The sequence below is a fragment of the Macadamia integrifolia genome, unplaced genomic scaffold, assembly GCF_013358625.1.
Source record: "Macadamia integrifolia cultivar HAES 741 unplaced genomic scaffold, SCU_Mint_v3 scaffold108, whole genome shotgun sequence".
Lineage (NCBI taxonomy): Eukaryota > Viridiplantae > Streptophyta > Magnoliopsida > Proteales > Proteaceae > Macadamia > Macadamia integrifolia.
In genome coordinates, this window is record NW_024868077.1 from 330,326 (window position 1) to 356,268 (window position 25,943).

A 25,943-nucleotide genomic window follows, 5' to 3' on the forward strand; every position below is an offset into this window, starting at 1 on the left:
TGAAAATACAAGTACGGCTGCTACTGCACAATCAACGATTGATCCAAGCAAGGATCCGAAAAGGAGAGCTAAGTCAAATGATCCTGGATGGAAATATGGGTATTGGCCTGACGTATCTGACAGAAATTGGATTAAATGTACCCTTTGTGGGAAGGATGTCAGGGGAGGAATAAAACGATTGAAGCAACATCTTATTGGTGGCTATGGAGATGTAGCCAAGTGTGTGAAAACAACTAAAGCAATTGCTAAAGAGATGAGAGATGCAATATTGAAGAACCAGAGGAAGAGGAACTTTGATTGTTTGGATGATTTGGATGTTAGTGATGGACCTACAGAAGTAACCCGTTCACAACATAATATAGTATCTGATTTGGGGGTCTCATTTCCTATCCCTAGCTCTGGGACAACTTCAAGAAGAAATAAAGCTATCATTCAAACACAATCCAAACAACAAGTAAGGGGTCCCATGGATAAGCATGTGAGGAGGACTCCTGAAGAAGTGGTTGCAGAAAGGAGGGATAAAGGTTCATATCAAACAACAATGGAGAACCGAGTAAGAGGAGAAGAAGAAAGAGATAAACTTCGTTCTTATTTTGCAAGGTGGGCTTATGAGAGTGGTGTTCCATTTAATGCTTTAAAGTTGAGGAGTTTTGAGGAATTGGTAGAGGCAATTGGTCAATATGGACCAGGTTTCAAGCCCCCTTCAATTCATGACTATAGGGGGCCTCTATTGAAGTCTGAAAAGGATAAAATTGATGAGTTAAAGGTGAAGTGTCAAGGATATTGGAGGAAACATGGGTGCACACTCATGTCAGATGGGTGGACAAACAAGAGAGGAAGGCACCTAATTAATTTTCTTGTCAATTGTCCGGAGGGGACTTTTTTTTTGGAGTCTGTGGATGCATCTAGCCAATCACAAACAGCTGAAATGTTATTTAAGCTACTTGATAGCAAGGTTGAAGAGATTGGTGAAGATAATGTGGTTCAAGTAGTCTCTGATAATGCTGCCAACTATGTTGCAGCGGGTCGACTACTAATGGAGAAAAGGAAGAGGTTATTTTGGAGTCCATGTGTAGCTCATTGCATAGACCTTATGATGGAGGAAGTAGGCAAATTACGCTCTTATATGTCTGTTATATTGAAGGGCAGGAAATTGACTGCATTCATCTACAGGCACACTCGTCTTCTTGAAGCCATGAGGCAAAAAACAGGAGACTTAGTGAGGGCTGGAGTGACTAGATTTGCCTCTTCCTTTTTAACACTCCAGAGCTTATACAAGCACAGAGAATCTCTGAAAAAATTATTTGTTGATGATGAATGGTCCCGTTCTAAGCTTGCATCTACAGAGGCAGGGAAGAATGCTTCTGAGACTGTGTTTGCTACAACATTCTAGAATGGTGTGATGGATTGTATAAGAGCATCACAGCCTCTTCTTCAACTCTTGAGGATTGTAGATGGTGATGAGTTGCCTGCTATGCCTGAAGTATATATGGCAATACAAGTGGCAAAGAAGAACATCAAAAAAAATTTTGGAGATGATGAAAGGAAATGGAAGAAAATCATAGCCATTGTTGATCACCGTTGTGAGACTATGATGAATGGATCAATATATTTAGCTGCCTTTTTCCTCAATCCAAACAAGTTCTTTAAGGCAATAGAAGATAATCCTGATAATGAGTTGGACTTAGCTCAAAAAGCAAGTGATGCCTTCAATGATGTTCTTGTAAGGTTGGTGCCTGATGAGACCTTGCAAGATAAGATCATTGTCCAGGTTGACAAGTATACCACTGTTCAAGGAAGTTTTGCAAAGGATATGACGATTAGACAAAGGGACAAGTTGAATCCTAGTAAGTATATTTCCTTTTAAAGTTCTAATTAGTTTAGACCTTAAAATGTTGATTTTTTACTTAACCTATTTTTTTATATTATATATTTATAGTCTCTTAGTGGTCTCGACATGGAAGTACTGCTCCTGACCTTTCAAAGCTTGCATTGCGCATACTTGGTCTTTGTTGCTCATCTTCTGGTTGTGAGCGCAATTGGAGCACATTTGAATTTGTGAGTATTGACTATTGAGTTCTGATTACAATAGTACATGTACTTCACTTAATATGGTTTTATTGAAGATAAGTAGATAACTTCATATTATTAATGTTTTTCAGATTCACACCAAGAAGAGGAATAGGTTAGAGCATCAGCGGTTAAATGATCTTGTCTACATTCAATATAATCGCCGACTTCAAGCAAGGTTCCAAGAAAGAAAAGAACAATGTAGAAACTACAATCCATTGTTGCTCGATGATCTTAATTGGAATAGTGAGTGGATGATTGGTGAATCAGAGGATGAATTAGTGCATCCTGAGAATGATATCACTTGGAGAGATGTTGATAGAGCACTTGGAGCATCTTCATCATACCAAGGCCATAATAGACCAAGGAGGGCTCCAGCATCTACCAGTGGAACCAATCTTTGCTATACCCGGCGTGGTAGGAGGGTTGAGCTTGAGGATTTGTCAGATGAAGAAGTGGATGAGATGAGTGAAGAGGATATTCGTGATGATGAAAACATTGAGGATGATTATGGCATAGCTCCAAATGATGCAAGCCAGCAACAAAATGCAGTTGAAGAAGAAGATTTTAATTTAATTACTGATTTGGATTGAAATTCTTTGAGTCTTAGAACTTTGACGTATTTTGAGTCTTTAAACTTTAAAGTTTTTTGAGTCCTTGAACTTTTAAGTATTTGACTTTCTTTGTTTACTAAATTCTTAGCATTTTAGTTTATTTTATGTTTTAGCTTCATTGAAGTTTAAAGTTTTTTAGAATGATTAAGAATCCCCAGGTTAGTCACTTCTCATCCATTTAATTTGGCATCTCGATTTTTACTTTCGATGTATTTTAATTCTAAGTTCTTAATTACTTCTTTAACAGGAGTAGAAATATAGTGGATGACCTTAGGGCTTAGGCACTCATTATGGCATCATAGAGGTAAGTATAATAAATACTTGTATATTTTATGTCTTCTTTTCTTTATATTTATAATTTTGTTTCATAATTATGTATTTATATTATATGTTAATATGTTAAGATGATTGATGATTGAATATTGATGATTCATGATTGAATATTGATGATTGATGATTGATGATTGATGATGAATTGATGATGAACTTAGTTTATTCACTTTATTGATTTGTTTTCTTGATAAATATCTTACATTGGTATAAATATAAACATTTAATATTTATTTAGCATATGAGTAATAGGATTTAACTAGTATTTGAGTCAAATAGATTGGTTTTATAAAAAAAAGTACACAAGAACGCTTTATTCAATAAGGCGACGCTTTATGTCCGCCTTATTGCTAAGGCGCTCCGACAGGCCCTCAAACGCCTTAGTCGCACCAGCGCCTTAAAAACTATGAACCTATTGTCCTAATTGTTACCCGGTTTCCAGATATATTTCCCTTCTAAGAAAAACTGTTTAATTAATTACTCTTTCGTTTCAACCTCCTCGTTCCTCTTAAATTAAAACTCACAGGAAAGCCAAGTATTTACTCTTCGGAGCTCCTCTTCTTCAGAGTAAAATCGTTCTTAATATTGAAAACCTCACGAATCTGCTTCGTAGTCGCCCCTAATCATGCTAGCTGCCTTCTCCACCGTCATATCCAACAAGCCCTTAATGTGAAGATAATTTGCATCCTAATCGAGAATATGTTCCATTTAGAACCCAACCAAATTTCGTTCTTTCAAGTAGAATTTTGGGTTTGGGATTACTTTATGATACAGGAAGTTTGAGGTTGGGTCAAATAACACTTTTGAGTTTGGGTTTCCAAACTCAGGCAAATGTTCACTCCAGTAGAGCAAATACCTCACAAATAGTTATGAGGCTTGACTTGGGATGCATTAGTCATGGCCGAGTCCAATCCAAATTTATTGCTTTGTTAAACAATTATGGGATAAAATTTTACATATGAGAGAGACAGAGAGAGAGAGATGCATCCACTTCACTCTGAGAAAAACTTACAGAGAAGATACGGAGAAGAAGAAGGGTCACCAGGGCAGTTTCTCAACTCAATAGCCTCAGATGGTGACTCTCCGGAGAAGAGGAGCGGTAAGTCGCCCTTCCGCCGCTGCAATCGCCTTCGATGGAACTTTCAGCAACCAATGGGAAGAGACACGGAGAAGAGGAAGGGAGCAAGGGATATTGATTCTTAAGACTATCGCCCTCAGTAGCCGGCCTCCGGGAACGAAGAAGGAGAAGAAGGGGGAAGGAGCTAGGGTTCCAACTTCCAACTTCCAACTTCCAACTTGCAACTTGGAGTGGAAGGGGGCAAGTCCCTGTTTCGGTATTCTGAGACGGAGAAGAAGGGTTAGGGGATTTTGGGGGTTCGGTTTCCTGCTATGCCTTAGTTTTGGTTTTGAGTTTTAAAAACGTATAATACGTATTATACTGTATTATACGTATATTATTCTTGCATAATACGTGAACTTAACTATGGTGCTGATTGGGAGTAGGCATACCTGTAAGCCCGTAGGGCCCCCAGAACCAGTTCAACTTCAACATATGAGGACAGAAGCAGGACCCGGAGTAGGATTGGATCCGGGTGACCCGCTTTCCTCAGTTTAGGACTGATGGCTTGATAAAGGGGTGTCAAGGGTTGGGTCAAGCCAATCTCGGTCAGGCCTGGTGGGCCTATGTCCTCGGAGCATAATTTACCTATATTAAATAATGAGTTGGTCTCGGTTGGTGTCGTGTTGGGTTTCAAGCTTTAATCAGGCTTATCCTAATCAGGTCTTGAATGGGATAATGTACCAATAAAGCCTTCAACAGGCTTTAAACGGTCTTTATTTTCTTAGATTTAAGATACTTTGATTTATTTTATTAAATTATCTAACTACAATGAATAATGGATAAAAATGTCAATACATACCCTATTCTATCCCAAAAAAATCAAAATACCTATATAAATGGTTGGGCCGAACATGCAATCCGACTTGAGCTTGTAATCGAGTCGGGCTTATCAGGAGGCTCATCGGACTTACTCCTTGCACCGTGTACTATCTATTTATAAACGGGCTGGGCTTAGGCCCGTCACGTTAATAAGTTGGGCTAATCCAAATTGGGCCATAAACTTGTTGAGCTCGATCAGGCCGACCGGTGCGGGCTTGAAATTGAAACCCTTGCGGCTTGGTTGTTCAAGGAATTGGTATCGGATTTGGAGAATTGTCCGGATAGGTATTGGTATCAGTCATGGGCTATCCCGATTCTAGGGCCACGATATCAGTGGATGAGTGGATCGATACGGAATACGGGAAAAAAAAAAAAAAAAACCAAGGGTGAGTACAAATTTTCTGGGCTTGGACTTAACAGTTTTTTAAAATACAAATAAGCCCACTTTGATGCTGGGCTGACCATTAAAATTCTGCCCAATGCTAAGTTACCTCATTTGTGGCAGCTTATTCATACACTAAGGCCCATTGCAATATTACCTCTTTTTGAATATCAGTCCATTAATTAATAGTCCACTGATATCATCGGATGTAGCTTTCAATGTAGGCAATCTTCATTTTTTTCTTTTTTTTAACAGAGGAAAATTCATTGAGAGAAAACATCCAAGGTAAAACACCTTGATGTAACAACCGAAGGGTTTACAATAAAAGGAGGGGGCCGAAGCCACCACACTCGAGAGAGCCGAAATCTGGATGAATCAACGACAAGATAGTCAGAAAGGACATTATTTGTCTTGCGTGTGAAAATGAAAAAAACAAGAAGAAAAAGAACAGCATATGCGCAAAACATCGTCTACAATATCCAGAGATACCCGATCTAAAGAAGCAATAGTTCCATTAAGAGCTGCGATCACATTGTGGTAGTCCGAAAAGAAGGTGACATGTTGAAGCGGAAGTGCCTGTGCTAGTAGAGCCCCATAACAAATAGCTTCAAGTCCTATTGCAGCAACAGAGAAACCAATATCTGACTTGCATTTTGCTACAAAAAAATAATCGCCTAGGTCCCAAATAATTACCCTTCTCCTGCTCGAGAAAGATGAATCACACCAAGCACCATCTGTGAAGATGGAGAAGTGGTTTGGGGGCCTTGAGTTTGAAATAGAGATTGGAAGATTGGAAGGTGGGGCTGGATTCTTGTTGGTCACATCGGATTGCAGCAGCCATAGCCTTAGAAATTGTGTGGTTAAATGCTGAGAGTGTGTTAGTGATGCATGGTTGTTGAAAATCAAAAGAAGCTCTATTCCTAAATTTCCAGATTTGCCATGCAAGGGATGCCCAAAGTAGATCAATATGGGCATGGTCCTCCACATTCTTTTGTTTTGAGTGATAAAGACCAGCCAATCTCTCATGTTGTTGCCTTGGAATTCAGAGACATTGAGGCGTAAAGGGCAGGCTAGCCAGCAAGCTGCAGCATGGGGGCATTGCATGAGAGCTTGACAAATGGACTCCTCTTGTTCTCTGCAAACTGGGAAAATAGGGCTGATTGCAACCTTCCGATCAAACAAAACCTAGTTCACCGCTATAGCATTGTTTCCGCACTGCCATAGAAAGACACGAAGCTTTGAGGAAATCTGCATTTTCCAAATAGTTGACCAGAAACGATCCAAGTTGGAAGAAGATGCCATGGATGTGAGAGCGCTGTCATGAACTAGGCTGGCATAACACGCTGATCTAACTGAGAAGAAACCATTTAAAGAAAGGGCCCAAAACCATGAATCTTCTTTAGTTTCAGAGAGGATGGGGAGCCTTAGAATGGCAAGCACTTCAACGGGGGAGAATGACTCCCTAAGAGTATTATGATTCTAGGTGCAATGACGCCAATCAATTAAGTGATGAACTAGAGGTGATGCAAGTTGCCTCGAAGAGCTAATAATTTTTCCATTGGGAAGGAAGGGGACCCAGGGATCCGAGATGATATTTGTGCTTCGGCCATTGCCAATTATGCGGCGTAGACCCTTGAGCAATAGATCTCTACTATGTAGAATACTCTTCGAGCTCCAAGAACATCCAGTAGTAGGTTGTGCCCCGAGGAAGCCACTTAAAGGGAAGTATTTTGCTTTGAATATTCGAACCCATAGACTCTTGAAGCTGAGTGAGAATTCTCCAGCTTTGTCAAGCTAAGAGGGTTTGGTTGAAATTGGAAAATCTCCTAAAGCCCATACCCCAATTTTTCTTGCTGAAGCATACTTTAGACCATTTAACCCAAGACATCCCTTGTCCATTGGAGTTGTTCCACCAGAAATGACGAATAAGACCATTAAACTTCTTACAAAGATCACTTGGCATCAAGAAAGTTGACATGGCATATGCTGGAATACTTGACATTATTGATTTGATCATGATCTCCTTCCCCGTTCTTGAAAGTAATTTATCTCGCCATCCAAAAATTTTGGATTCTACTCTTTCGGTAATGTAGGAGAACAATTGTTTCTTAGATCTACCAAATGAAGAAGTAAGACCCAAGTAGATGCCATGGGAGCTGACTTCTTTTAGAGATAATGCTGAGGAGATCCGCCTGCACATATGTTGTGGGGTCCTTGGACTAAAAACAATGCTTGACTTTCCCAAATTCAACTACTATCCAGATTATTGGGCATAACCATGGAATACTTTGAGAATAGTGTTGCAGTCTTTAAGGTCAGCTCTTGAGAAAAACATGCAATCATCGACAAACATAAAATAATGGACCAAAGGGCCACTCCTACTTAACCGAATTCCTGAAAGAAGTCTGGAGTTAATAGCCTTGTGGAGTTGTCTGGACAGCAATTCTTGACACAGTATAAATAAGTATGGGCTGAATGGGCAGCCTTATCGCAGACCTCATTCAGGGGTACCTTGGTCGATGATGTTCCCATTCACCTTGATGTGGTATTCCACTGTGGATACACATTGCATAATCCATCGAATCTATTGTCTTGCAAAACCCATTTTTAGTAGAATCTTTTCAAGAAAATCTCATTTTATTCTATCGTAGGCTTAATTGATATCCAACTTTATAGCCATGAAATCCTTTTTGCTTTTTGAGTGCTTTAAAAAATCAAGGGTTTCATGGGCAATATAAATATTGTCGGAAATAGACCTCCCAGGGACAAAGGCACTTTGGGTCTCACTAATAAAGGAGTCCATGAGGGGTTTAAGCCTATTGGTCAAACATTTGGCAATAATCTTGTAGATTATTGAGCAGAGGCTAATAGGTCGTAGGTGACCCATCTTGGTAGGATTTTTCCTTTTGAGGATAAGAGTCAAGCAAGTCTTATTAAAGGCTCTAAGCATATAACCATTAGAGAAAAAATGTTGGACAGCTTTGGTCACATCTTCACCAACCACATCCCAATGAATGTGATAAAATCTATTTGGCAGCCCATCTAAATCAGGAGCTTTGTACCCCTTAATTTGGAAAACAACACATTTGATTTCATCAGAAGAGAAAGGGGAACAAAGCTGTTGGTTTCTATTGTTGGTAACAACAGTCAAAATTGAAGAATTGAACTTTGAATTATGCACACCATGATAAGAAGAAAACAGAGTTGAGAAATATGACCGTATATGCTCGTTCAGATCTGGTTCCTCAGTAATCCATTGTCCATATGTATTTCGGAGCCTTGAAATGTGATTAATGTGACGTCTTCAAGCTGTTGCAGTCAGTGTGGAAGAAGGTTGTGTTGCGGTCTCCGTCCTGAAGCCAAAGCACCCTTGAACACTGGGCCCAATATGCCTCTTCCTGATGGAGAAGCATTTCAAGCTTTTCCTTAAGGTTGGACTCTTGTGTGCTCCTGTAATTAGAAGGCGGGAAGGATTGAAGATTCTCCAATTCAGCTTTCACCTTTTTTATATCCTCATGGGCATTACCAAAGGTTCTTTTGCTCCAAATTTTCAGCGTTGAACAACAATGATGAATCTTATTGTGCAATTGATAGAGAGTTGATCCGGAGGAGGTTGATACCCAACCTTCATTAACTTGACGCCTAAGCTTCGCATGGCCTTCAAACTTGGATTCAAACCAAAAGACTGAAGAACGTCTGAGTTTTTTCCCCATTGTAACTGACATTGGGGTGTGGTCTGAGCCAACCATTGCGTGCCGATGGATAGAAAGGTCAGCAAAAGAGCGGAGCATCTCGCTATTTCCGAAAACTTTATCAATACTCTCCATGATGAGATCAGGTCCTCTACGTTTATTTGACCAAGAGAAGATGGGACCAGTAAATTTGAGTTCCAAAAGATTGCAATCGTTAATTGCTTCTCGAAAGGGGGCCATTTGGGACATGTTCTTTGGTTGCCCTCCAAATTTTTCCTTAGCCAAAAGGGTTTCATTGAAATCTCCTAGACCATCCAAGGCCCTGATACTGTATGCCCCAGTTGGGCCAACTCCCTCCAAAAACCTCTCTTGCGGTCTGCATTGGGCTCTCCATACAAGAGAGTGAGTCAAAATCCTGATTCAAGAGATGCAGCAGATATTAGAAGATCAATTATATAATCATTGGTTGAGAGAAAAGTAACAAAAATATTAGAATTCCATAGAACTACTATACCCCTTGATCGACCACAAGGGTCCACAGGGGGCATTCTTTATCTGATGAGTTATAGTAGGGGTGTAAGTTTAGCCCTGACGATCCGAATGCCCTAACCCGCCCTGGGCCCGAACCCTGTCTAACCTAACTATGAGGGCTAACCTGGCCCAACCTGACCCAACCCTATGTGGGATTGGGCCGGACATGGGTTGACACATAGAAAATCCAACCCGACCCTAATCCGCCCTGAGTTTAACCCTGATTATTATTGTGCTTTGTAGAAGGCTAGTGTCTCTTCTAGCCAAGGGAGTTTCTTCTTGTTGTCATTGAGTTTCTTGTGCAACAAAAATATGATAGAGAATAATATAGCCAAAAGAGAGAGCACAAACCCAAAGGAAAAACCCATATCTACAACCATGAAATAAGGAATGAGGAGAGATGAGGGCTTGTAATACTTGAGTTTCTTAGTCCTTATATATTGAAAATTAAGCATTATTTTAGATTAAAATGATATTCTAACAACAATAAATGATTGGATTATGTCTTAATATGTTGACTTTTGATGGAGGGGATTAAAGAAAGGGTCAATCTCCATGAAAGAATGACAAGATATCACGTTTAGTATAGTTTAATGAAGGAATTCATTTTTCAGTTTTAATTAAAAAACGGGTTTCAATTCATTTTAGGAATTGAAATTGGAATTGAATCGGACTTATCGGAATGTAATTCCACTAAGAAGACCAACTAGGGTCAACCCGACCCAACCCTGAGCCTGGTATGGTTGGGCCTAAGCATGAACCCGATAGGGTTGGGTTGAGTTTTGGGACCTAGGGTTGGGTTAGGTTTTTAAGAAACCTGACCCAACACGCCCCTATTTCACCCCTAAATTGTAGTGTCTATGGCTCGAGTCCTTCCATTTTTAAATTTAATACATAGAACTCTAAGCCCATTGAGGGAAAGGGTTTTATTATTAAAAAAAAAAAATAGATTATCAAATAATGGGAAAAGGTTGGGTATGTTGTCGGTATACCGTAAACTAGCACCCATTGTGTCTACCTCTCTCTTTCCATTTTTGAAATGACCCCCATATCATTTTTGTATGATACATCATCATGTGATCCCATTGGTGCTATCCACTAGCATACATAATATTGGCAGCATACCTACCCCTTTCCTATATATATATATATATAATTGTTATATAGTCATTGTAGTGCTTTTATTCCCAAACAGCAGCTATATTCTGCAACTAAGAATTACCCATCCTTATGTTTATCCGGGAAGTAAAAGGTCCATTAAAACCATTCCTCATCGAAGTGGGTGAAGCAAGATGGCCATCTCAATAACATATATTATTTTATTAATTTAATAATATTACCGTTTTAGGTCATGTTTATTTCGAATTAAAATTTGATTAGTGAGATACTTGTAAGGAACCACATGTGCTCATCTACATTTATTCATGAACTAATTGGCAAAAAAATCACAAAACTTAAGTACCAAATCCATCCCTTGAATGACTTGTTTTTTTTTTTGGCTATTCTATCCTATTGAGCTCCGCTGGTCAATGGCCAACTTACTGGGCACTAATAGGGCCAATGATCATCTACTCCTATACACCCACACACACTATGCATTCGACAGAGTTCGATCCTACAACCTTACTACAACAACTGAATTGTCTGTAATTGTAAGAAGCAGGGCAACAAATTTTGGTGGAACTACTGGAATTAGTTAGGGTGTTAGCCAGGAGATTTGAGCTAAGAATTTGGCCTTGGCTGTAGTCTTCTGCAGTTTTTTTTTTGGATTTCTTTTTGGGTATGAAAACATGAAATCTTAATCTGTATAAAGAAAGTAAGTTACACTTGTCTTTTGCTGATAAAAAATTAAATTGAAGGTTGTTCAAGATTTGCTTTGGCCCAATTTGAGTTTTCAACTAATACAAATTAATTTGGATAGGATAGTCTAGGTTTTAATAATTAAGACAAGATTTAACATAAGTTGCTTAACTACTCTCTCTTTGATTTTTTATTATTTTTTTCCTGGGGCTGGCTGAGTTTAACTACTAAGATCACTTTCAACTTAAGCTATGCATTTGGATCAAGGCTCTAATTGTTATATATTACCTGTTTTTTCAATAAAATAGAGTACAATCTTGATGCTTTGAATGAGATAAACACTTTAATAAAGAAGGGATACTTATCAATTAAGCACATGAAGTGAAGAGATGGAAAGCAATTAAATACATCTAAAAGAAAGAGTATCCAATGCACGAGACTCTCATCACTACAAAAGGATCATAATGCACGCAATCTTACCCCACTTCACGGAAAGCAAATACATCTAAAATCTTGTAATTTATATAAAAAATAAATAATATATTCAATTGGATCAATGGAAGTAGTTATGCAACTGACATCCATATCCATAAATCTTTGGGTGCAACCTTGACTAGATAACACTTACTTTACTCTCAACAATGTATATTATGTTGCTAAAACAATCAACCATGGTTTTGTGTACTAATGAGCACATTTATGTGTGAAATCTAGTGTAGTAAAACATGCATTTTACATATTTAGAATGGAGCTACCTTGGGTTTTACTCTCTTTCTGCAGGTTTTATATTTTCAAGGCCTTAAGGACTATCGGGTGTTATATCTCCAATTTTACACCTAAAGAGGTCATATTTTTTTTTATGGTTGCGAAGAGGACGAAATTCTGAGCAAGATGAAAGTGTTCAATTGCAAGTATAAATTCGTTTGGTTAACCGTACAAGTGATTATTCTTTTCGGGTAAAAAAAAGAATAACGGATCAGAACTGAACCGAGATGCAAAACCAGCCCATCTGCAGTTGTCCCAAGGGTATAAGGAATATTTCAAATGCCAATAAGGATCGATGGATCACATCGTTAAGTGATTGAAGATTCATTTTTTGGAACAACAACTACCTAGCGTTGTTGGTGAGTTGTGGTGTGCAAAATCCCTTGCTTATTAGGAGGTCTCAAGTTCGAACCTGTTAGCTACCATTTTGAAGAAGAGAGAGAGAAAATAAAGAGAAAAAATAGGAAAGAAGAAAAAAAAAAAAAAAAAAAAAACAAGGACATAGATGGAATTTTCCATTAAAATAGAATATTGTCTAAATCCAAGCAAGAAAAATCGGTCAAAGGAAGAAAAAATAGGAAGAAAAAGGCAAGAAAAATCATGGGAGATCTCTCTCCACGCGTTTTCTCTCTTCTCTATCCTCCACTTCATCAACAAGATAAAAAAAAATCTTTTTTTTTTAGAAGCTAAAATCGTTAGCTTCCCTCCCCCATTCTCTATATAATAGAATTAACACAAGGAGAGGAGACACTTCATTCTTCTTCTAAGGTTTTTTTTTAGTTGCTCTATCTCTTTCTCTAGCTCTAGTTCTAGGTTTATGCTTTAAACACTTTTGTAAGTTCTTTTATTCAATTAATGCAAGCACCTTTGTTTTTTATTCAACCTTTTATTTTTATTGTTTAAGCAATTGGAGTTATAATTTTCAAGTTCTAGTTCTAGGCTTAGTTCTAGGTGATAAGAACAAGCTATAAAGCATGTCTTTCAAGTTCAATTTTTTTTTCAGATTTGTTTTCTCTAGTACTAGAAATTTTAGATTTGGTTTATTTCAGATATGGTTTTTAGTACTGATAGTATCTCAAACCGATCAAGTTTTCCGTTCCAGGGTTGAAGTTCAAGTAAGTAGGCTCCTTCAGTAGTCTTCTTTCCTCCCTCTCCCCTCTTCTGACTACCCTTTCTTTCTTAATTTAGGATTTTAATTTCAGTCGTTATATTATTATTATCCCTTTCCCCCAAGGTTCATGGCTAGTGTATGTGTTGGTTTTGCCCCTCATAGCCATAGAACCATCATTTTATTGTTTTTATTTTAATTGGCTCCCTTTCCCTAAAGCCAAGTAGAGTAACCCTTGTAAGAGTGACTCTCTGGTCAAGTAGGGAAGCTCATATTATGATGCATCCCTCGGGCTAAGTAAAGAAACCTACTTATGAGTCTCTCTCTAGCTTTATTCATTTTCTTTTACTTTATTTTTATTTTAATATTTTTTTCTTTTATTATTTTTTTAATTGCGTGGGTTGTTTATTTTCAGTTATTTATTTATTTAATTTTAATTGCGTGGTTTGCGTCTTTAAATTCTTAAATGACGAATGGTTAGGACATTATTTTAAATACATATGTTTAGGACAGTAATTAGAATTATATCATAACCATTAATTGGTTCACTTTCGCATTATTAAAAGAAGCAAAAATAAAAAAATAAAGTGACTGCTCTCCCTGTGTTTGACCCGTAGCTACACTGATCTGTATGCTTGCGGTTACATTTTAATTCCTAACATTTACCAATTGAATTATCATGACATGCATATAATTTGTTTTGTTCCTAGCAATTGTTCTTAATAGCGAATGAAATTAGACTCACTAAGTTGATATTTTATTATTTTTTTATTTGAATCACATTTAGGGTTTGAAGGAAACTTATAAGATTTACAACTCACGAAAATTAAATTTACTATAATTTTAGGATAGGTGCTATTTATTTATTTTTCCTTTGAATCACTTTGGATATGAAGGAGACTTAAGACTTGCTTCTCATGAAAATTAAAGTTACTATAATCTTAAGAAAATTGCTTAATAAAATAAAATTTATGACAGCAATTAGATTCTAACAATTATGGACCATTCTTGCATTTCTCAGTAATTGAAATTTCACAAATTAGGTTGGAGGCCGCAAGTCATGCTTGCAATAGTAATTGTATCATAGTAGATAAGCATATAATTATTAATTGTAAAGGTAGCTTTTGAGGTGGTCCTAACAATTAAGGTTTTGCTTTTGTTGCTCAGAAACTCTTGTGCGGTGGTCTAAAGAAGTTAGGTACAACGACGAAGGTTTGATCGCAGGACCTCGCTTCTTGAGGCGGTGTACCGTTTCCCCTCTAAACCAACTGCGCTAACCCCTTGGGGTTACAAAATAAAAGTTATTAAAAGAAATAAGTTTTCTAGTCGTGTGGCTCATGCACCCTAATACAAAAGTACATAAAATTATTGTTTCTGCTCTTGTCAAATAAACAATTCCATCCACATGATTCTTTGCGTGCTCTCTCATTGGCCACTATGCTAGCATAGGGCCCACTTGACTAGGTAGAGATTCCCTTAGCAAAATAAACTAGAATGTATATCTTTTCCTTCCTAGCTCTTTTGGCCAAACGATTGGCCACATAAATAACAACTCTCTCTTTCAATAATAAGGGAAAATGCTGGCAAGCTAGCGGTGTGCCCAATTGATGTCTGCTTACTAGTGAAAAGACTTCTTCCCTCCCTTGTGGCTGTCGCCCGTTAGTGGGCAGCGTATCTATCCCTTCCCCTAATAAAATTTGAACTTAATCCTAATTATAATGAAACCACTTGAAAGCTGAAACGGCCCACCCAGGACTATCCGTCCAGAAGCCCAAAAGCCCAAATCCAATACAAGTGGAATGCTATTCGTATCTCAAGACCTACATGAGCCCACAAGCATTTTAAGAGATAATTACATGTACCATATATTGTTCAAGTGATATTTTTATTTATAAATTTCATTATATAATATATTTTTTTCATTTTTTTGTTGGATTTCTTTGTTACTATACTATATAAAATTCAATTTATAGTTAAAAAAATCACATATTTTTATTTATAAATCCCATTAAGTAGGGATAATGCTAGGTTTGTTATTGTTGTATTTATTATAGGGTAAAGGCTGAGTATGCCGGCGATATACCCAGATCTGTGTCTATCTCTCTCCTCCTCCCCTTGAAAAAGTCCCCTATGTCCCTCTCATTTCAACCTTCCCTTGAAAAATATGCAAGTCAATTATAACTTTTGATAATGGCATAATAAGAATGTACTTTTCAAATTATTTTTTGAAAACCTTTTTATATTTTTAACTTAAAGAACTTTTGAAAATAAGATGATAAAGCATAAAAATTGAATTGTCAATGCCATGGTGCGTATATAAATTGCTCTTATTAGATTGAGATAGAGATGACCTTGCATGTAGTTGTTCATTTAGTGCACAAAATCTCAACAACATGATCTGGATTTTGGAGTAAAAAATTAAACTTTCTTATATACTCTCATTTCAAATCACATTTTGTTTTTTTTTTTTTTTTTTTGTTAACCAAAGGTGTCCGGGCTAGCTTATGCACACCTCAACTAATCCTTGGGGAGACTAGCACAGCAACCCACCGCCATGATCTCCACTTAAATCACAGATGCACAGATGAGAAATCGAACCTAAGACTGTGCGCCTAATCCACACAATCCCCAGTTCATCCTAACCATCTGGACAACCCACAGGTGGATACAGAATAAATAAGAAAACACACACACACTCACTCACACAATGCATACGACAAGGTTCGATCCCACGACCTCCTCCCTTGGGTGCCGGTTCCACAAGCTGAAGCTTCCACCATTATGCTATCCTAGTGTTCGTTTTCAAATCACCTTTTGGATCTGAATGATAATTAACATTTTCTTCCACTAATTAGACCATACAAGTCATAATTGTAATTATTAGCATTTAGCCATTGTGATTTATTATCCGACAACTATGATAACTCTATGAGCTGAACCTCACAAATTAAGTTAGAGGTTTCAAATCATAGTATATAAAAGCATGCAATGAAAATACAATTAGGTTTTTTTTTTATGTTGCTTTTGTTGGATTCTAAGAATTAATCTTGTCATAATGTTGAAATAGTTTCTTAACAAAATGACTTTTACCCTTTGCAACAACTATGGTTAATTCCCCCACGAACTTTGATTTGAAATTTCACATTTTTCTTGGGAAAGGAAAATTTTGCATATTACGTTGGAGGTTTCGACATATGATTGTAAGGGTTGGATCATAGTTAATATTTTGATTCCTTTTTTGATTATTTATTATTATTTTTTTTTATAATTCCTTTTTTTCATTGGGAGAAAATTTTGACAAGTTAAATTGGATATTTCAACTACCATATGTAAGCTATAGTGCTTATAGAACTTGGATCTAAGTAGATAAAAGATGCAACTACCACAAAGTTGGAGTGGACCAGCTTTTTTTCTTACGTTTTGATGGCCCAAACTAATCATTAGCACCCAAAAAGAGATTTCAGTTTTGGGTGGAAATCATATGAGGATGTAGGGTATATATATATAGATATATATATATTACACTTAATGTATTAAATTTCCCATCATATATAGCTTTTGATATGTTATTCAAACTTTAATCATAAGTAAAGTTTAGCCCATAGACTCAAATTAAGGGTTGGGACTGAAATGCTGGTTAGAGTGAGCAGCCCTCTCTCTTATCTATCTATGAATCTCAGGAAGAAGATCTTATAAGATTTGTAGTCAATCTTTTTCAAGATCAAATCTACTCATATAGGGTTTGTGATTGAAATTGTACTTAAAGGGATCAAGCATCTCTCTCTCTCTCTCTCTCTCTCTACAACTATTTCTGTTAATCTTTCTCAAATGATGTCATTAAGAGGTTTTGCTTTATTCATAATTTTTAAGATCTTATGCCACACCCAAGAAAAACTTTTTAGACTTTTCACCATTCACCACGAATGCAACTTCAGATATTTGTGATTTACTTATTTGACCTAGAGGTTGTATATTTTTAAGACAATCCACCATATCTGCTTTAAATCCCTGCTAAGTTCATCTCTTTTAACTTCTTGACACCTAATTCTCCTTCCCCCTTAGGTTTATGGATCTTGTCCCAATCAATGAGATGCATCTTATGGTTCACGAATCTGACAAACAAAGATTCAAGCATCTTGATGGTAGCACTCGTGAGACCAAAGATACATGTCCAGAAGGTGTAATCATGTCTCTTTTGTTTTAATTATACTTAAATTTATAATTAGTTGGAGCCACACTTGTTGCCCATAAATATGTAGTGAATGGTTCTATGCATGCATCTGAACCACAACTACCCTACATCAACTTGGTATTATAATAGGTGGGTTTGAGATGATCAATACTGATTTTTTTCCATTATTTGAGGATTGATATTAACACTGATGCTCTTTAAAATATATTTAGCATATGATGACTACCCCTTGTTGGTATTGAGGAACCCAAAGAGACAAGAGGTTGGCCCAAGAGGCAAGGTGCCAAGAGTTTTTAGGGTAAGAAGTGGTAGAGAAAATGCCTTAAGTCAATATCATAATGGTGTGATCACCAAAATATGAAATGATGATCATGAGATGGTGTTATGTAAAATCACCCCTAAAAATATATCAGGATGGTTCTAGATTGTTTTAGGGATTAGAACAATAGTTCTTATGACATGTTACCAATTTCTTTCTACATATATAAACTTGTTTGTTCTTGAAACATCATAGACTAATTGATATATATCTACTACCTCTACCATAGCTTACAATATTCTTCAACTCTTCTTAATGTCCTCAACCAGTTGCTGCACTAAGGCATTCTAGCCTGTGATTTGAAACATTTTCTCATTATAGAAAATCCATCTTCTTTCCATTATTTAAATCTTTTGATTATTGGTCAAGTAGGACTCAGATATTGGTTTTCTATAAGGGGGATTATGGAATATTTTGGGAAGTGAAAAAAATTGTAGTCACAAGTCACAATTCTTATTTATTTATTTATTTTGCTGTGAAAAAGAGCAATAAATATTAAGAAGTTACAATCCAAGGGAAAGACAGGCCTTGATAATTAGAATACAAAATATGCCTAATAAAAGATGGGGCGAAATTATTCTAAATAACAAAACAATGGTGATTTATAGCAATCGAAACAAGAGCTTCAGCAACTTGATTGCCTTCTCTATAGACAAGACAAAAACTAACATTGGGAAAATCACAACTCTAACCTCAAGTATATTAAAATCTTGAAATGCTAGAATTTAAGCATTGATAGAAAATAGTAGAGAGAGTTCTTGCTCCTTCTCTAATTCTTAATTGTGCAATTCTCTTTACGTAAGTCATTTGTACATTTTTTAAAATCAATAATTATAAAAAAATTTAGAATTCAAATTCATTTTAACCTTTCAAAGCGCTTAAACCATTTGATTTAAAAATATATACAGAAATCGCATGCACAGAAAAAATTACATAAAAATTACACGCTTACAAATAAGAGATCTCTAAATCTAGAGAGAGAGAGAGAGAGAGAGAGAGAGAGAGAGAGAGAGGGAGAGAGGTCTATAGACTTGCTGACCTAATTTGTGGTCTATGGACTATTCGAGATGGGTCCCCAGTTGAAGGTGAGCCACGAGCCCTACTCATGTGTGTTGAGAGAGAGAGAGAGAGAGAGAGAGAGAGAGAGAGAGAGAGAGAGAGAGAGAGAGAGAGAGGATGATAATCTAAATTAACGTTGATGGGAAAGGAGACCTATTTTGTTTTTGGTTCTTTGCTTGAGAAAGTAATATTGGAGCCTAATTTATAACTCCCAGTGGTTGGTGGACCTCTTCTATTTGGGGTCACTTACATTGGTATCACCTACTTCTTAAGATTTGAGTGACGCGCATGAATAGATTAAGGAATTGTGTATTTGAATTATTACTCTCGTGCGGGATTATCATAATTCGTTATTTTATTCTTTTTTTCATAAAAGTATATTGAATGATGGACATAATGCATGTATGATACTTTGACTTGACAGTTGATATATTATTATAGTCTAACGTTATAAGCATGTAGCTAATCAATAGTGGTGCATCAAGTTGACAATTAGCACTTATTAAAATTAGTCATAAACCATCAATATTGTTTGCATGGATCTTCGTGTTCGTCCTCACTTGGAATCTTCACGTAGCCAACATTAAATTGGGATAAAGTTTTGGATGTTGTTGTTGTACTTCTTAAAATTCGAAATGAGAAATGGAGATTTATATAAGGCTTTTCCCTTAACTCTTTTTTTTTAGTTGAAAAAATATATTAAAAACAAATGAAAAACAAATACAACAAACTAAGCCTAAACCGACTAAACAAAGGGAAATGCCCTACCCATTAGAATCCACCTTGGTGATATTTGATTTTTAAAACAACGTATCATTTTCATCAAGTGGTAACTTAGATGGGGCTAAAGTTTTTGGAGGAGAAAGCCCCATGATTTCCTAATCACATATCAAGGTTCAATTTCAACCCGATCGGAATTATCACATTAGAGAATAAATTATTAATAATTCAAGATTACAAAGAGAATGCATGAGATTATTAGGAGGTAGGTGCATATTCATTTTAAAAAAGGGTGTTTGGGTGCAAGAACATCATGGGAATCTCTGTCATCACATTGAAAAAAAGAAAATAGTTGAATTTGAGACCAAAATTTGACATGTGATCAATTTAGACCATTTGGATTTGTCTTATCACTCTTCAACAAGGTAGAATAATATCCATGGTTATAATTTAGTTGTTAAAATTTTTCTTTTGATATGATTGAGGGGAGCATGGTTTCAAGAATTGAGAATTGGATTGGTGAATCGTCTGAGTCCATAATCGATCTAGCTTTCGGCCAATTTCATACTGTCGATTTATGCCTAAAAAACCCTAAAATTGTGTTTTCAAACCTAAAAGCCAATTCTAGTGTTCTTGGGACCGATTTCAATCGATACCAATTGAGAAAGGAATCCTCAGTGACAGATCCTATCTTTTAAAACCTTGGAGAGGACTTCTATTTCGAAGCACAGAAATGCAATTCTATCCAGCCATGTAAGTCTCAATCATATTCCATTAATTGAGATAATCTATAAGTGGACTAATGATTTGAAAATATTACTTCTATTTGTTTCTCAAACTCTCGAAGGCCACCAAAGACTATCAGAAAGGGTTTCTTGTCTCCTCATCTGTGATGCTAGCTGCGAATCGTGCATGTTCAAGCAATGCAGGCTAAACCTCAGTTTTGATGGACTGGTGGCCATGGAAAGTTTTTAACTTATTGCTGGATATTTCTTATTTGAATAAAACATGCTATTAAATAGGGATAGGGATGTGTGTGTGTGTGTTTTTTTTTTTTTTTGGGGGGGGGGGTGTTGTAATAATTGGGATGTGGTTTCTATTGCTCATACAAAAAATTCTGTGTGTTGAAGATATTGAATATTAAAAGGGTAAGTGTTTTGTTACCAAAGAAAGTAAGGCTGCGGTTGGTATTTATTCAGAAAAATATTTCTGACATTTTTCCATTCTTTGAGAATGAAAAAAACAGCAAAAAGCATTTGGTGTTAACTTGGTGTTTTCGATTTTTTAGAGAAAAAAAAGGTAAAGGAAAAAAAAAAAACCCTAAAAACGCTAAAAAACAAAGCGATGGAATGACGAAATCTTGTTATGTTATTTCGGTTGCGTTTCAAATACAAAGAAAGTGACAATTAGGGTAACCATTCTTAAAATAGATTCACCAAACATCATTATTTTTTTTTAATGGATTTTAATACAGAAACTGAATATTCTATTTTAACACTCCCTTTGTTTATGGGGTAAGGTTGTAAGAGCCACTCTTAGACAAAAATCTTAATCCCATATTAGAAAGGACCCGACTCCTCTAAGCCACAAAGGGCAAAAATTTGCTTACAATCAATAAAATATTATCAATAAATATTTTTTATTGAAATATATATAATCTTAATATTGAATAACTTAAATTTACTAAGTATATATGTTAATCTCTTAACCATTTATTAACGATGTAAACTTTAAAATCAAAACAAAATCACGATTTCAATTTTATAACCAAAATTTAATCATTTAATAAACGATTTCTCGATTAAACAATTTCCCATCCCATGACTGGGGGATCCTATGGTCTAGGCAGAAAAATCCTATCCTATGAAAATCACCTTGAAAGAGAGGGTATCCGACGTGGAGTGTGTTGGAGTGAGTGAAGTTTTTCAACCAATCACAAGTCTCACGAGAATTCGAGAAGAGAATGTCGATTAAAAAAAAAAAAAAAAACCATATGTTACCCATAAATGTAAATCCCTATATATGTTACCATATGTTTTTTTGGTGGAGGAAAATTTTCTCCTTTTTCCCTAAAATCATTATCAATTATCAAAAGCTGCAACTAACTCTAACAAAAGGAAAGTGCACTCCATTCGAGGCAAGCTAAGAACAAAGTCGGTTGCAGACCGGGCCCAGAATTTCGATATTACACTATCGATTGAAAATTTTAAATTTTTTTCTCCTGTCTATGCAACAGAGAATAACAATGATTCAAGCAGAAATAAACAAACATTCAAAGATTTCAGAGAATCTTCATACATATACATATAAACGTACAATCATAATCCCAAATATCATAGAATAGAACAGAAACTAAATTATTCAAAACAAAAGAAGAAAAATCAAATTGGACTAGAGTTGATAAATTTACAGTGCCCCTTTAAATTATGAATAATGATAACAATTGATCATTGAAAACAATGAAATTGAGAGCATAATTCATCTGCAACATATGATTTTGCCCGGAAAAATCTGCTTTTTCTAAGCAGGCATTGGATTATCAGCCGGGGATGTCCAGACGATGTCCTTCAACGCCGGTCTAAGTTCTTTAGAGCAGAATTGGTTGTACTCTAGCGTATCTCCACCGTCTTTCTTGACTTCCACCACCACAAATGACGGCGCCACTGCGAAGATATCCGCAGCTATCGCAAGCTTCCCTTTTCTACCCCTTTCTTGCCCTTGCAACTTCACTCTTGTCTCGCTCTTCTTTACGTTGAAGTTCATCGCCTTTCCAACCTCCTCCAGCTTCGATATCACGCTGCTTGCCGGCTTTGACGTCGCAAATCTCAGCGCCTCCTCCTCTCTCTTCTTCTCTTCGAACAACGGCGACAGATCGAACCCCTCTGATAACGATATTATGTGGAAGGCGTTCAGCGTCTCCAGTTGTTTCCCCTTCGACTTCGTCTCCTCCTCTCCGTCGAAACTGTCGAATTCCATTTCTTCCTTCGTTCGTACCGTCTTCGGCAACGATTTCTTGAACCAGGAAGTCTCCATGACTTTGGCGATGGTGATCCGAGTGTTGGGATTGGGATCGAGCAGCTTCGTAATGAGGCGGCGAGCTTCGGAGGAGAACCAAGGCGGACACTTGAAGTCTCCTCTGTAGATCTTCCTGTACATAGCCACTATGTTGTCGTCTTGGAACGGAAGGAAGCCTGCAAGTAGAACATAGAGAATAACGCCGCAGGACCAGAGATCAGCCTTAGCTCCGTCGTAACCTTTCTTTCCAATCACCTCTGGAGCCACGTACGCAGGTGTTCCGCAGGTAGTGTGTAGCAGACCGTCCTGTCTCAAGTGCTCAGCGAACGCGCTGAGACCGAAATCAGTGACTTTGAGGTTGCCTTCGTCGTCTAGGAGTAGATTTTCTGGCTTCAGATCGCGGTGGTAGACGCCGCGGCTATGGCAGAAATCGATGGCCGAGATGAGTTGTTGGAAGTAAGCTCTGGCAACGTCCTCTCTCAACCGACCTTTAGCGATCTTGGAGAAGAGCTCGCCGCCTCTGACGAGCTCCATAGCAAAGTAGATTTTCGATTTGCTCGCCATCACCTCATGGAGCTCCACAATGTTAGGGTGCTGAACCATCTTCATAACCGATATCTCACGCTTCACTTGCTCCATCATTCCAACTTTGATAACCTTCTCTTTCCCAACAATCTTCATCGCGACGCTCTTCCCAGTCTGTATATTTCGAGCGAGATAGACCTTAGCGAAGGTACCATGGCCGAGAAGCCGACCTAGCTCGTACTTCCCGTGAAGCACAGAGCTACCATAGGCTCCGGTCTTGTCCGCCATTACAGAGTCTTCGAATCAAACAGAAATTAAAAAGAAAACTTTGAAACCTAAAACAATTGATCTTGTGAGTCGCCGGAGATTTAATTACACAAGGAGGAGGAATTGAAAGAGAACGAATCTACTACCCGTCTTCGACATGTTTACGGTGGCAAGTCCTGCCTCCGAGGCTCTTCCTTGCCCTACCTCCGAACTCAGGCTTCGATCGCGAATTTCCCCTCATCTCTCTGCATTCCCTGAGACAGAGAAACGGAGAAAATCTGTAAATGGTAAGGGAAGAAAGGAGTAATCGTCTCTAACTGCAACAGGCAATTAGGGATTTCTGGGATCATTGCTCAGCCTCACGGCTCTCGTTATATAGCCCTTTGCAGAAAACGAGATTACAAAATTGCCCTTACCTCCTTTCCTCGTCTTTTCGTTACGACTCTTTAGTGTTAACATCTGGTCTCCTGTTGGACTTGAACAGTAGTTGAACGAACCTCTATGCGAAGATTCTGTTTTGGTGGGGCCAGTAATAGACGAGGGTAGAGTCGTAATTAAGTGAAAAAACCAGGGCTTATCTATGACTCTCTGACATTTCCTAGAAGGAGAGGTGAGCACGTTAACTGAATTATATAATCTGTGGGAACTATCAAAACCGGGAGGAAGACCGAAACCACCGTCAGCCGTGGTGGTGGTGGTGGTGGTGCTGCACGTGAATCGTGATGCATCTAACGGCGAGTGCAGCTTTCAGAGATGGGCAAGTGAGATGATTAGCCTTCTATCTGTGATGATTTGGTAATATTGAGACCAGTGGGCAATCCTATCACAAGGGGGCCCACCCAAAAGAACATGGGAGGCCGTCAGTGGTCTGTCCTGTTACTGCCTTTCTGAGCCACTGACCCGTAACTCTGCCAGGAAAATAATCATTTGCTGGGGCATAGGGGTCTACCGGTTTTGGTTTCTTCGAGGATGTCACCCAATACCCGAACCGAACCCAGCCTCAGACTATAGGAATTTTCGATTTCGAGGACGTGTAAATCGCATTGAAACTGAATACATTGAAATAAAATAAGTCCGGTTCAATTTCATTTGGTTTTTAATATTCGGTTTCATCCAATTGGCATAAGGTTTTAGTAATTCAATCGATAGTGTAATATCCAAATTGAACCAAATAGAATAAAAAAATAAATATCTATTTGGCCTTTAATGATAAGTTTTTTGTTTCAATTCTAAATTGATACCTTTCAGGCTTTGACAACTTAACTACAATGGTTAGATTTTCATAAATTTTATTTATTAAAAAATTAAAAAGAGTGAACTTCTACCTCAATAGTAAGTAAATAGACAATTGGCTCTACGGTAAGTCTAAGGAAAAAAATATGTATTTAAACTTTAGCGTAATTCAAGAAAGGTTGATAGCCTAACCCTTCTACCCCTAGATTCATGATAAAATATCAATAATAGTTATAGTATTACAATAAGTATTAGACCACCTATGTTGGCCCCTCGTGACGGTTGCGGATCCCTTGATTGGAAACTTTGGGTCTCTTTATGTGGCCCTTGAATTAATATAAAAAATATATATGTTAAAAAAATAAATAAGATCAAAAGCATTCATAATCTTTATTATTGGCAATCCATACCATTCATGATAGATTCCAAGATGGATCGTAATGATAATCAGTATTATTCGGAATCGAGATCAAAGGATTGCAAAGGAGGGTGATTTTGCAGCTATGATTTTGTGCTGCACTTTAGGATTACTTCCATACCGGTTCACGTGGTACTGCTCATCACCGCACTTCGATTGGAATAATTGCTGCCCCCACAACAATAAACGGCGGTCCTACTAATGATTTAGAAAATTGGCCCCACAATAACCCATATGTTACAGTTCGAATGACTTTAATTAACAAGATATCTCATAATTTGAAGGGAAAATTATTAAGATTACATGATATATATTGAGTTTCAGACCAATGGGATTTTCTGTAGTCACGACATCGGTGCAATGAGCATTCGGCGGCTGAAAGTACTCGAGTACATACTTTAAAGGTAAGAGCCACATTCTTTGTAGCCATTGCAATATTGCTGAGAACGTCTAGTGGCTAAGAGCATCTCGACATAGACCTCAAGGGGCTTTTAGCCGATGGATGCTCACTGTAACTTTGCAACGGTTGCAAAGGATGTGGAGGCCCAAGGGTGCTCTCAGCCGTTTGGATCTTCAATGCAATGGCACATACAGTAGAGGATTTTCTTTTACCTTTCAGACTATGTTGTGTTCCTCCCTCAATCATGTACATTTTTTAATAGTTTTGCCCTTGATTCCACCCCCACCTCTTTTTCTTTGATCGCTACTTCCACCTTGCAATTTGCTATTGTCGTTGACAAAGCATCACCAGAGCCTCCCCTGCACCACCCCACCTCACCCCACCCTACCCTACCCTGCTTCCTTTTCTTCCCTCCATCCTTGCAACCCTTTCATACTCTCCCCCTGCAATCCTTCCACCCCACCCCTCCGCTGCAACCTCTCCCGGCCCTAAGATAATCACCGTTCAATTTAAATAGCATATATGAGCAAATGAGTTACCACACAGTGCCCTATTAACCCCCCC

At 37.5% G+C, this 25,943-nt stretch overlaps 1 protein-coding gene across 1 annotated transcript; it reads right to left on the reverse strand.

Annotated features, from left to right (window-relative positions):
* Window positions 1–21,782: 21,782 nt before the first annotated feature.
* On the reverse strand, window positions 21,783–23,682 carry LOC122062612 (CBL-interacting serine/threonine-protein kinase 6-like). Its single transcript, XM_042626258.1, has one exon. It carries the CDS (start codon window positions 23,347–23,349, stop codon window positions 22,042–22,044), a length of 1,308 nt encoding a protein of 435 aa, XP_042482192.1. The 5' UTR covers window positions 23,350–23,682; the 3' UTR covers window positions 21,783–22,041.
* Window positions 23,683–25,943: the final 2,261 nt, after the last annotated feature.